Source organism: Lytechinus variegatus, chromosome 9, assembly GCF_018143015.1.
Source record: "Lytechinus variegatus isolate NC3 chromosome 9, Lvar_3.0, whole genome shotgun sequence".
NCBI lineage: Eukaryota > Metazoa > Echinodermata > Echinoidea > Temnopleuroida > Toxopneustidae > Lytechinus > Lytechinus variegatus.
Genome location: NC_054748.1, coordinates 26,611,390 through 26,623,979, shown reverse-complemented (window position 1 = coordinate 26,623,979; position 12,590 = coordinate 26,611,390). Strand labels below are relative to the sequence as shown.

Here is a 12,590-nt window from a genome sequence, read left to right as displayed (position 1 = left end):
ATATTTGTGATCCCAGATCACACCAATTCTGATCCAACCTTTTAAAGTTGGGGGGTGGTGCATATATTACCGGGGTAGCTACTTTTCATTTGGTCTCATGCCACATGGTTTAATTTCTGGTGGGTGCTTCAGAAAGCTGTTCACAAGATACGAATGACTTTACGCACGATTGGTGACCCTTTCTTATGCTATGCGATATCTCTATGTAATTGATTTATGACCTAAGACCATGTTCCAGTCGTACGTAAAGTCGTTCGTAACTTTACAAACAGCTTTATGAAACACCTACCAGGTAGTTTCTTCTTATAGACTATGATTGGGTGCAGATTCTTGTATGCAAGACTACCAACAAATCATTGTCGATAATAAACAAACAGTGGTTTAAAGGAAATGGGAGGGTATAGGGAAAAGCCGCAATTTTTAAGGAAAGGGAGAATTGCTTCCACAATGATACCCATTGCTGCTATTGTGATAAAACATTAGAAGGCATCTCCTTACTTATTCTTATTCAGAATACATACACTGTACTATTCAGCTTTCCATCAAACCTTTATTTCAGTACAGCCAACATGATCAATGGAATACATTAGTATGAATTTTTTTATAATAATCTTATATATATAAAATAAATGTATTTCAATGCATTTTCCATTACTTCTATATTTATCTGAAAGAACAAATCATCATATCTCCCCATGATTAATAGAATATTTTCAAAATCCTGTATTACTAAAACAGTAACACAAACGCCATGGGTGTAATCATTCATTTTGTTGCTTATGAATAAGCTTTACATTTCAAGAACAGTGCCTTTGTTATTATACCTGACATTCAAGGCCATGTATTCTTATTTGAACTCATTTAACAAGATGAACCTTAATATCTCAAAATCAAGAAGCATGTTTCTCAAAATACTGTTGGTGTGACCTTATCCTTATACCCAATGTAATATAGATTTCAAACCGTTGTTGACTTAAAAACTTTCAATAAAAATTGGAGGAATTCGTCAGCATTTTGAACTTATTTTGAGGCACCTCTGCTTTTAACAGTGACTACTTCAAGTAAACTTCAGTTTGAAAGAACATTGGAGACATCTCGATCAATTGATCAGAACATCTAAGATATAATTGTAGTAGAGAAATCTCTATAGAGCTTTGTTAGTTTTACAGCTTAAGCATTTGCGGTGTTCTCTGATTCTTCTGCTAAATACTTTTTTGCTTGAACTTTATTAAGTTCAGATTAAACATTTTAAGTTGTAAATCTTAAAGTTTTCATGGGCACGCCAATTCTTCTGTCAAATACTTGTTTGCATGAACTATTTGTTAAGTTGAGAATGTTCAGACTAAACGTTGACCCTTGGGGTGAAGTCTTTGGATTCTCCTTCCTCCGGTCCAAGCATTTGCTCCCCCTGATGCGGGTCAAGGGGCGGGAAAGTGCTACCCCGAGCGGAGCGTGGTGGGGATTTTGTGGGCGCCTTCTCGGCCCCTCCACCATTTTTCAGCTTTTCCTTTGACATGGACAGACCAAGATTGGGGAGGAAGTTCTTCGGAACCGGTGTAATTGCGGTTGGGACTGGCGATGGCGGAGCCAAGCCCGACTGCTCCACATCAGACTGGTTGTCCTCCTGATCCTTGGCCACTTGGCTTCCCTTCCTGGAGAGCATGATCTGTGAATTCTTCTGGCGCAGCTCAGCAGCATGTTGCAGGCACATGTTGGATGTTATTTCTTTGATGGTAATCTGTAAGGGGACAGGCAGATAGATACATGCTAACTTTAAAGTAGCTTGATAAAACATGAGAGGCGAAAGGCTGATAGATGTGGTCAAGGCCGCTGGGGAAATCTTCTCCCATAGACTTTGTGCACATAACCTTAACTAAGGCCTAATTAAGCCAAGGTCAGCAAAACATGGCCTCAACTACATCCCTGGTAGTTGTTGTGAAACATTGTAAAAATAGAGCCCTTGAATGTATGGATGAACCATGCAGGTACATAAGTGGTTAGCACTTTTTTTTTTTAGTTGCTCAGGCAACTAAAAAAATAAAGGTGACTAATGTCACAATGCATAATAATGTCACATAAAACAAAAATCTTTAAATATTTCCAAACTTCTATAAAATCCAGAATTCCATAAAAATCAGGAAGACTTACATCCCTGATCATGAATGTTGCGAGGAGAGGAGAGATTCTCCCAAGACACTCCAAAGCATACATGAGGGTGGGGTTTCATTCACAAAGCTGTTTCTAAAGTTAAACACAACTTTACCCTCAACTAGTGGCCTAGCCTATAATCTAGGTAGAGGCTGCACATCTTTGCTGTTACGCAATTTACCTGTTGCCCCCGAGATTCTTTGAATCCCATAGGTTTTACACAGGGACCACCCAGTTCCCTTAAGGCAATGGGTTAACATAAGCAATCGTGTGATGCTGCAACAAACAAAAAAGAGAAAGTGGGCCTAGGTACCCTTGAAGATGAGGACTCTCTTCATCTCCGTTTCTTGTTTTTTTTTAACAATGCCTTGATCTTGTCCCCTGAGAAATAACCTTCCTGACTCCATCATAGCAGACTTTAGGGATGGGTTCTATGACATTTGCTCTAGCGAGAATTGCTCCGCTCTAAATTCCACACACTTATTGAATGACCAACTCTAGGTTTAACACTAAACCTAACAAAAAACCCTATTGCAAACCTAACCCTAAATCTTAGACAAAATTAAGCCTGGAGCAATTGTCGCAGAAGCAAATTCTGTTTCACCCAAAAATGATAACCCTCTTTTGTAGTGCCTTTCTCTTCCTCCTCTCTGTGTTGTCTCTGTCTGTGGTATATTTTAAAATTGACCACGTCTGGCAAACATTGATGGGAAAGGTGGACTAACTACAGAAGCATCATAACCTCACCTAATCGCAGTATTCCACTGAACTCCGCACTTCTAAGGAAGGGAAAGTATAAGTAAGAGTATTTTTTATTCAAGACTTTCAATAATAACAAACTTACTAGAGACCCTTTGCTGTCTACATCGAGCCTCCCGTCCATGACCGGTCCGTTGTATTCATCGTTACGCACCACGAAAAGACGTGGCTCTTCCTCAGCGTTGTACTGGAACGTCAGCTTGTGAACCGAGCGAGGGATGAGACAAGGACTTCGGATTTCTTCGCGTGTGTGAGCGTTGTATGCCGTGCCCTACAATATACAATAGAAAATGTCAAATAAATGCTATATGGCATTGCAAGAACTTCACAGTCAATTTTAAATAGGTTTAGGCTACCCACATATACAGTATACATTATTCTTTTTGGACAAGAGAACTTGCTATGGGCAAGCAAACCTAAAAAAAGTGTGTGCTCTCTATAAACCCACACCCTTCATGATATTCCAAAGGTATGTTGGCTCAGTCAGTAGAGCCGTGGTTTCGCAATCCGACGACCTCTGTTTGATTCCCATTTGGTGTGCTAGTGCCCTTTGGTAGAACATTGGCCTCCACCACCAGTCCCTTGGAGAGGCTTGCCTATAAGCATTAATACCATTTTAAAAATTGGGCAATAAACATCACTACCACCAACAATAAGTAACAGGAATGTAATTATGTTAATAAGTATGATATCAGAATATCCTCGCCATCATTGAATACAAGAAACAGTATTCTATTTCTTGCATTCAATATGAACGTTGATAAGTATGATATCAGAATATCAGAAACATTATTAAATACATGACATGGAATAGCTAGCTTACATTGATAAGTATGATATCGTCCATGCTGGCATCAATGTTGAATTGATAACGAGACTCTGCAAGATCAACCAGGTAGCCACGCTCCAGATGTAATTTCACTTTTTCCTGAGTCCAGCCCTGTGTGAAAAAATAGTTATTAAATAATTGCGATATGCATTCTAATCGGGGGATATAATTTGCATACCTGACAAGCCATTTATTTTATGGGTGGACCACATCAAATATTTTACTCTTATTCATCTAATATTTCTAATATCCTAAAAATTCTGAACCATTCAGTATAATTAGATTATGAAATTTTGTATTTCACTGCATACCTGATAAGCCATCTGCTCCATGATGAGTGGGGTAGCGATTCTTATAGACACCACGCGCCAAAGACGGTATTCCAAGGATGGGTAGAGAGTGAATGTATCAATAGCCATATTCATGTCGTCCGCAGTGATGAAATAAACCTATGAAAATAGAGGCACAGACTGATGGATGAACTGCTGCTTGGTCTAATTGTACTTTGATTAAATGATATCCTAGTTTTATATATATATATATATATATATATATATATATATAAGATGGGTTGTATGAGAGGTTTCTGATTGGTCAACTGCCCTCTTCTTGCAATTACGTAATAAAATAATAATAATAATAATAGTGTATATTTGTAGAGCGCACACACCGTCAGCAGACGCTCATGGCGCTAGCCGAGCAACAGTTCTCTTTTACAATGTAAAAATTATATTTTATGGAAATTTATATAAATACTACACAAGAACAATTAACAAGTACGATGTAAGAATAATAATAATAATAATTTCACATCTGGTTCATTCACCCCAACCCATCCATCAGCCAATCATCATGTGGAACCCAGTGCCCTCTAGCTGCCCCGTTCACTGACAATTTAAGGGGTAAACCCAGTCAGTACATAACTCACAGGAGCTCTAGCAATCTGAGGACACCGAGTCCCACATGAACAGCCAGCGAACGGGAAGGGATGAATTATCTTTCTTTTAATCATAAATGGAATACAACAAAATACAATATACATTTGAAATCAATTACAATTGAAATAGGTATGTCTTAAGGTGATCTTTGAAAGTAGTATATGTCTTGATGGAGCGAAGTGAGAGAGGAAGCATATTCCATAACCTGGCTGCTGCATTCGAGAAAGCATGGTCTCCCCAGGAATGATAGGTACGGGGAGTTTGAAGCAGCTTACAATCTGTAGATCGTAAAGTGCGGATAGGATTGTATGGCCTAAGGGAATCCTGGATATATTGCGGTGACAATCCATTGAGGGCTCGATATACAAATAATAAAAGTTTAAACTGAACTCGTTTGTGGACAGGAAGCCAATGTAGAGAATGTAAAACTGGTGTGATTGGAGCCATTCTCGGTGTAAAGGTGAGGAGTCTGGCACTTGAATTTTGAAGAGATTGCAGTCTATTAAGTTGTTGTTTTGTGAGTCCATAGAAAAGAGAATTACAAAAATCAAGCCGAGATGTGATTAAAGCATGAATTAATTGTTCACATGCTTGTTTGTTTAAGAATTTTCGAATAAACCCTAGGTTCCGCAATTGATATCTAACAGACTTTGATGTGCTAGATACATGTTCAGCAAAAGACATATTGGTATCAAATACCACACCTAGGTTACGTACCTTAGAAACTGGTCTAATAACTTTATCGTCAATATGTACAAGCAAGCGATCATGGTTAATTTTCACAATAGACTTTTTCGAACCAAAAACAATGATTTATGTAATCCGGTATATGGCCACGATCGTGGCATATACCAGCAATTTTTGCACGGTAGCTTGTGTATGAAACCTCATAGGGTGATGTAATTTGATACGATATCAATTCAGAAGTCACTGTGTCAGTGCAGGAACGCCCTTAGCACCACACTTCCGCCCACAACATATCTGTGCAGAAACGCCCTTGCGCAATGCCCTTATGTGCGCATATCAGGGCCTTTTAGTGCGCATGCAATACAGGAAAGTATGGTGCTATTGAAGGGCGTTCTTGCAATATAAACACAACGAAGTGTTCTTTTCTTATATAACATATAGTACATGTTAATTGTTTTTCGATATACAATATCATTCGTATACATAAATTTTGAATTTCTATTGTGCGTTTATATTTCAACCAGAGGCCTCGCTGAAATATAAATGCACGCGAGAAATTTGAATTCTATGGAACTCATATTATGGTATGTTGAACTTCTTAGCACGCACTAATCGTGATCTACATTGTCCAGAGGTAAATTCATTAGACCATGACTCACCATTAGATGTATCATGTATTGAACTTCTTTCTCACATCTCTTCACTCTTATCAACAAAGAACAACATACTCTCTGTTCATCTGTTCCTTCTTATTCATTCGCAAATTCAACAAAAAGATTGACTTCAATTTCATTTAATATAAAGCCTTTGATTCATCTGTGGAACTGACTTCCTCTAACTCTACAAAACATTACTTCACTTGACCTATTCAAAAAGCATCTGTAAACACATCAATATAATAAGTTTAGCATGCTTGATGTGGAGTTAAATGAGGGGAGTAGAGATAATGCATACATTGAGTGCAAACAAGCCAGAATCCGATACCCTCAATATTGATATATCTGCAAAGTGCTAAGATACATTGTTCCAATGTGCTTTTGGAAAGTGGAATATTTTTATTGTTATTATAACTCACACAGCACCTAAATTTTGCATCCTCTGGAAAAGCAATACATAAACCCAATAATCATCATATTATGATATATACCTGTATAGCACATATTTTTATATCCTCTGGAAAAGGGGATAGATAGATCCAAGTGTGATTATTACTATCATTATTATTATTTTTATCACACGTACCTGTACAGTTGTTTCGCAGACGACGGTTGCATTGCGAGGCTTCTTGGTGAGGACACCCATCTCGCCTATGACGTTACCTACGGTGAGGTAATCCTCAAAGACCTCATTGTCATCAGAACCCGTTGTGACAGGGGGGTTGTCATGGTCTAAGAATGCACTACAACCGTACAGCTGTAAAACAAAGAGAGAAGTGAGAGGTGAGTCAAGAGAGTGAAAGGTTGAGGAGAAAATCTATATGAAAAAATGAAAATCCATAATTTATTGTTCGAAATAGACATGAAATGAAATACTCCAAAAATTTGGTTTGCCCAATTGATCGTGGGCCCGGCAGCCGCTGTGCAGCGCCAGATCGACGAGGCTCTATCCCTTTAATTGTTGAACGCCAAACCGGGTAGCAGCAACTCCCATCTTTTAACGTCTATTGGTCTGACACAGCCGGGGTTTGAACCCCCGACCTCCCGGTTGTGAGACGGACACTCTACCAACTGAGCCAACACACCGGTTGGCTCACCACGATGAGTTGGTAACTTTAAGACCACCACACAACTTACGACTGGTCCACGATCCTATTTTGGAACAAAACGTATTTTGCTTATTTCCGGAAATGTGAATGAAAAGTATCTTTTTATTTGAGGTTCAAATTAACTGAAAGAATACTAAGATAACAATTTTGGATGAAGGCAAGCCGTTATTTTGGATTAGAGGCACAGTTAATATCAAATCACAGCCCATCGTACATGTATGATTGCTTTGACGTTATTACGACTAGAAACTAAATTCGCTTTTATTCTAATAAGGATAGGATAGTTACAGATTTGAACATACTTAAGTATTTGTACAATGATTTAGAACATTACACAGTAAGATAAACCATGTCTCAATATTAGCATCAAATTCTACTATGTTTTATTCCAAAATTGGGTTGCAGCTAGACCAATTGTAAGGTGGCCTTTAGTTAAAGGAAATAAGAAAATTTGTTATGACTAATACTAATGACTAGTTAAATAGACGAGGGGGGGTGTTTCACAAAGATATAAGTATGACTTAAATCACACTTAAATTCCGACGCATACATGATATGCAACGCGCAATCTTATTGATCAATACGCAGTAGTGCGGGTTCTCTTGGCATGATCTGACCAATGCGGTCAAGCCTTTCATACCGTACGCAACTCGGTACTTAAGTGCGACTCTATGTCATACTTAAATCTTTGTGAAACACCCCCTAGGTATGATTCTGAGATGAGGATGGCTTATCAAATAACATAGATCCACATTACTATCTTATAAAAAATAATATAACGTTTCATATCCAGGTCGTGTGGTCCAGTGGTTAGGGCACTGGACTCAAAATCACAAGGTTGTGGATTTGAATCCCCACTCTGCCATTGTCTCCACTTTGATAAAAAGGCCCGAGAGTGATATCCGTCATCTATAGGGTCAGCCACTATGACTGATTAACCTAGATGTAAAATGTTTCCTAGGTAATTAGTTATATACATGTACCAGCTTGGCGTTTACCAGCAAAATGCTGTCCTGACGAGTTCCTACAGGAGTTACCATAAACAGAATCAATATCCACAATGGAATATTTTTTCCATAGGGACCATATTTTGGCTAAGGCAGGCAGCACAGAGAGAAAAAATCGCCTTGAGGAGAAATGTGTAAAGGCAACCACGCATCTCACGATTGGTCTGCGACCCGATTTCAGAATAAAATGCAGTAGAATTTGATGCTAACATTGAGACTTGGAATATCTTTACTGTGTAATGTTCTAAATCATCGTACCTATGTTCAAATCTGCGACTATGCTCTCATCCTTATTAGAATAAAAGCGAATTTGATATCTAGTCCTAATGACGTCATAGCAGTCGTATGATTGGCTACGATTTGAAACTAACTTGGCCTTTACTCCAAGAAAGGCTTGCAATCTTTCAAAATGGTTATATTAGTATTCTTTCAATTAATTTTAACCTCAAATGAAATGATATGTTCCATTCACATTTTCAGAAAAGGAGCAAAATGTGATTTGTTCCAAAATCAGATAGTGAACAGTCGTAAGGCATGCGGTGGCCTTAAGAGAAGCAATGTCAGGATGAGACAGAGAGAAAGAGAACAATGCCAATGTTGAACATATAAAACACAAGTGGGATGCCTCTGGCCGTCTCACCTGCATCACGCAGTTCAATATAGCAGCAGTTCTGACTTTGAAAACTACTCTAACTCGCACAAGATGTTCAGTGATACATGGTTACTCTTATGTCCCCTTTTTATGAACTAGACCAATAAACTTACAGAGATATAATGGTTATTCAACAAAAAAACCCAACATGGCCAAAGTTCATTGACCTTACATGACCTTTGACCTTGATCATGTGACGTGAAACTCGCACAAGATGTTCAGTGATACTTGATTACTCTTATGTCCAAGTTTCATGAATCAGATCCATAAACTTTCAAAGTTATGATGGTAATTCAACAGATACACCCAATTCGGCCAAAGTTCATTGACCTTTGACCTTGGTCATGTGACCTGAAATGTGCACAGGATATTCAGTGATACTTGATTACTCTAATGTCCAAGTTTAACAAACTAGACCAATAAACTTTCAAAGTTATGATGGTAATTCAACAGATACCCCCTATTCGGCCAAAGTTCATTGACCCTAAATGACCTTTGACCTTGGTCATGTGACCTGAAATGTGCACAGGATATTCAGTGATGCTTGATTACTATTATGTCCAAGTTTCATGAATCAGATCCATTAGCTTTCAAAGTTATGATGGGAATTCAACAGATACCCCCAATTCGGCCAAAGTTCATTGACCCTAAATGACCTTTGACCTTGGTCATGTGACATAAAACTCATGCAGGATGTTCAGTGATACTTGATTAACCTTATGTCCAAGTTTCATGAACTAGGTCCATATATTTTCTAAGTTATGATGACATTTCAAAAACTTAACCTCAGGTTAAGATTTTGATGTTGATTCCTCCAACATGGTCTAAGTTTATTGACCCTAAATGACCTTTGACCTTGGTCATGTGACATGACACTCTAATAGGATGTTTAGTAATACTTGATTAACCTTATGGCCAAGTTCCATGAACTAGGTCCATATACTTTCTAAGTTATGATGATGTCATTTCAAAAACTTAACCTTAGGTTAAGATTTGATGTTGACGCCACCGCCGCCGTCGGAAAAGCGGCGCCTATAGTCTCACTCTGCTATGCAGGTGAGACAAAAAATGAAAATAGAGCAAAGGATAATAAGGGAGAAAGGAAGTCAGAGATAGGGGAAGTAGATAGAAAGAGAGAAAAAGTTTGCAATTAATTGGGAGTTGTTTGATATTTTAAAATATACACGGTAATGAAAAGGTTTAAAGGGGAATGAAACCTTTGGAACAAATAGGCTTGTGTAGAAACAGAAAAATCAAAGAATAAGAATAAAGAAAGTTTGAGAAAAATCGGACAAATAGTGAGAAAGTTATGAGCATTTGAATATTGCAATCACTAATACTATGGAGATCCTCACATTGGCAATGCGACAAGGATGTGTGATGTCACTGATGAACAACTTTCCCTTTGGTGGACTGCAAAATACCTTCAAAATGTCTCTTTTTGCTTTTTCTTATGATGATACAAACTCTTTATCCATGATTTATTCTTATAAAATATGTATTACATGCCCTCATGTAGAAAGAACAGTATTATTTATGGATAGATGTGATTAAAGATGCAATTCAAGTGAAATATATACTAAAGTAATGGGAGAGTTGTTCACAAGTGACATCACACATCTTTGTCCCATTGCCAATTTGCTATCTCCATAGCATTAGTGATCGCACGCAATATTTAAAATGCTCATAACTTTCTCATTACTTGTCCGATTTTTCTCAAACTTTCGTTGATCTGTTTCTTTGATTTTTCTGTTTTCACACAAGCCATCTTCTTCCAATAGTTTCATTCTCCTTTAACGTACATTTCGCACACATTAAAGTGCAAATGTTGGACTTTGCCATTCTTTGTCATTCAAACATTTGTGCACCGCGCAAAAAGCAGGCTTTTGAGAGGGGAGAGGACATAGCAATATTTTTTACCAATTTTTGTTCTACTTACCTTAACAAGTCCCGATACAATAAGGAAGAGACCGTCTGATTCGTCACCCTCTCTCACGATTACCTCACCGTAGTCGAAGTGAAGAAGGCTGGCACGGGCCTGGTTTAAACATAATAACATATAGCATTGGTAAAGCATTGATTATCTCGTTGCCTATTCAATAGTGTACTATATTTATATATTACCCTGGCTTTAGCTCCAGCTGCTTTTTCTGCTGCTTGTTGCTTTCAAGGAATTAATCCTGCCAGGTACTTAATCCTTTCACCTGGGTTGAGTGCAGCGCAATGTTGACCAATTTATTTATGTTTTGCTTGATGAAGCAATATCAAAGTTATCTGTTTCTGGATGTTTAATGAAGCAATTTTGCAGTGATATTTAATTTAAATCAAGTCAATTCAATATCTTTGTTTAACCATTTAAAGACAGGCAAAACATGATTTTAAAGAAACAAAGAATGAGGGAAGCAAGAGAAATCAAATTAGGGGCACCAAAGAGAATACATGTATACCACAAAAGTTGAATCCAACTTACCTACAGAATTCCCTGCAGTTGAGTGGCTAACAGCAATTTTGTCAGTGAAAACCAATCAAAGACGGTTTTATGAAACAGGGCCCATATCTCACCTTGATAAAATTGATGAGCTTTTCATCTCCGGCTAGCCATGATACATTCTTTAGGAGGTTCTCCGGAGGAGGTGGAGGAATACTGGAAGGAGCATTCATCAATCTCTTCATCTTGATCTCAACGGTCTAGGTTTTGATTTGTAAAAAAAAATGGGAGAAAAGAACAAGAATTTCAACAATGAGTTCCAATTCTGATAGTTTTACTGGTTTTCTTAAATTAATCTTAATCTATTGATTACAAGCATTTGGTTTTTGACATTATCCATATGAATCAAAGAATTTTGATACACTGTGAAATTGAAGCCTTTAAATTTTAAGTCCTAAGTATCATAATAAGCTTTAAATCATGTCAAAATATGTAACTGATCTGCCAAATGTTTACTTATATTTATATTTTGTTGGGGTTTTGGGGTTTGGTATACAGAAATTAACAGGAGTGCAGAAGTAAAATCTGTCAATAGTGGTTTCTTAAAAACGTCTGTGTGAAAACAGGATATTGGATCCTAACCCTTCCAGTTTTTAGCTTCAGTCTTATTGAGCAAGCCTACCCTCTTTGTGGAAATGGGTTATTGGTTATAATACAGCTACACCAGAGAAAATGATTCCAGACTGATCAAAGCTATTATATTATTTCTAATGACATATATCGGTCCGTTTGGAGTTTTCGTTGACTATATGTAGTTAAATAAACAAGAGTTTAAATTAAACCTGTGTTCATAATACAGGCCTATGGGTTAAGACCAGGGTAAGAAATTGTTTTTTATTTTCATTCTCTACTTTGGGGCAATTGAGGAATATTAAAGGGACTCAGTATAATTTCTCTTAATTGTTACCTTTCATTTTTTTACTCTACGTAAACGCATGTTTTTAAAAAAACGTCAGCTTAAAGGGATGGTCCAGGCTGAAAATATTTGTATCTTAATAGACTAAAATTCACAGAGCAATATGCTGAAAATTTGATAAAAATTTTATCAAAACCAAAAACAAATAACAAAATTATTGAGTTTCAAAGTTTATCAATATTTTGTGAAAACACTTATATGCACATCGTCATGAATATTCATTAGGTGGGCTGATGATGTCACATCCCCACTTTCCCTTTTCTTATTTTATTACACGAAATCATAATTGTTTCATTTCATACATGTGTAAATGATGTGTCTCCATTATGATGAAATAGGTTGCGGCAATAAATAACTAATGCACTGAATCAGTTGTCAGGAGTGCAGAAGTAAAATCTGCC

The 12,590-nt window shown here is 37.3% G+C and overlaps 1 protein-coding gene across 1 annotated transcript in view; it reads right to left on the bottom strand.

Annotated features, from left to right (window-relative positions):
* Nucleotides 1–758: 758 nt before the first annotated feature.
* LOC121421780 (sodium/hydrogen exchanger 10-like) overlaps nt 759–12,590 on the bottom strand; it is a 31,544-nt gene continuing 19,712 nt past the window's right edge. Inside the window, exons 15-21 of the mRNA XM_041616579.1 lie at nt 11,348–11,473; nt 10,725–10,823; nt 6,604–6,774; nt 4,048–4,185; nt 3,731–3,847; nt 2,993–3,178; nt 759–1,738 (exon numbers count right to left, since the gene is read on the bottom strand). Coding sequence (XP_041472513.1) covers nt 1,343–1,738; nt 2,993–3,178; nt 3,731–3,847; nt 4,048–4,185; nt 6,604–6,774; nt 10,725–10,823; nt 11,348–11,473 — 1,233 coding nt within the window. The 3' untranslated portion in view covers nt 759–1,342. The remainder of the gene's footprint in view (nt 1,739–2,992; nt 3,179–3,730; nt 3,848–4,047; nt 4,186–6,603; nt 6,775–10,724; nt 10,824–11,347; nt 11,474–12,590) is intronic.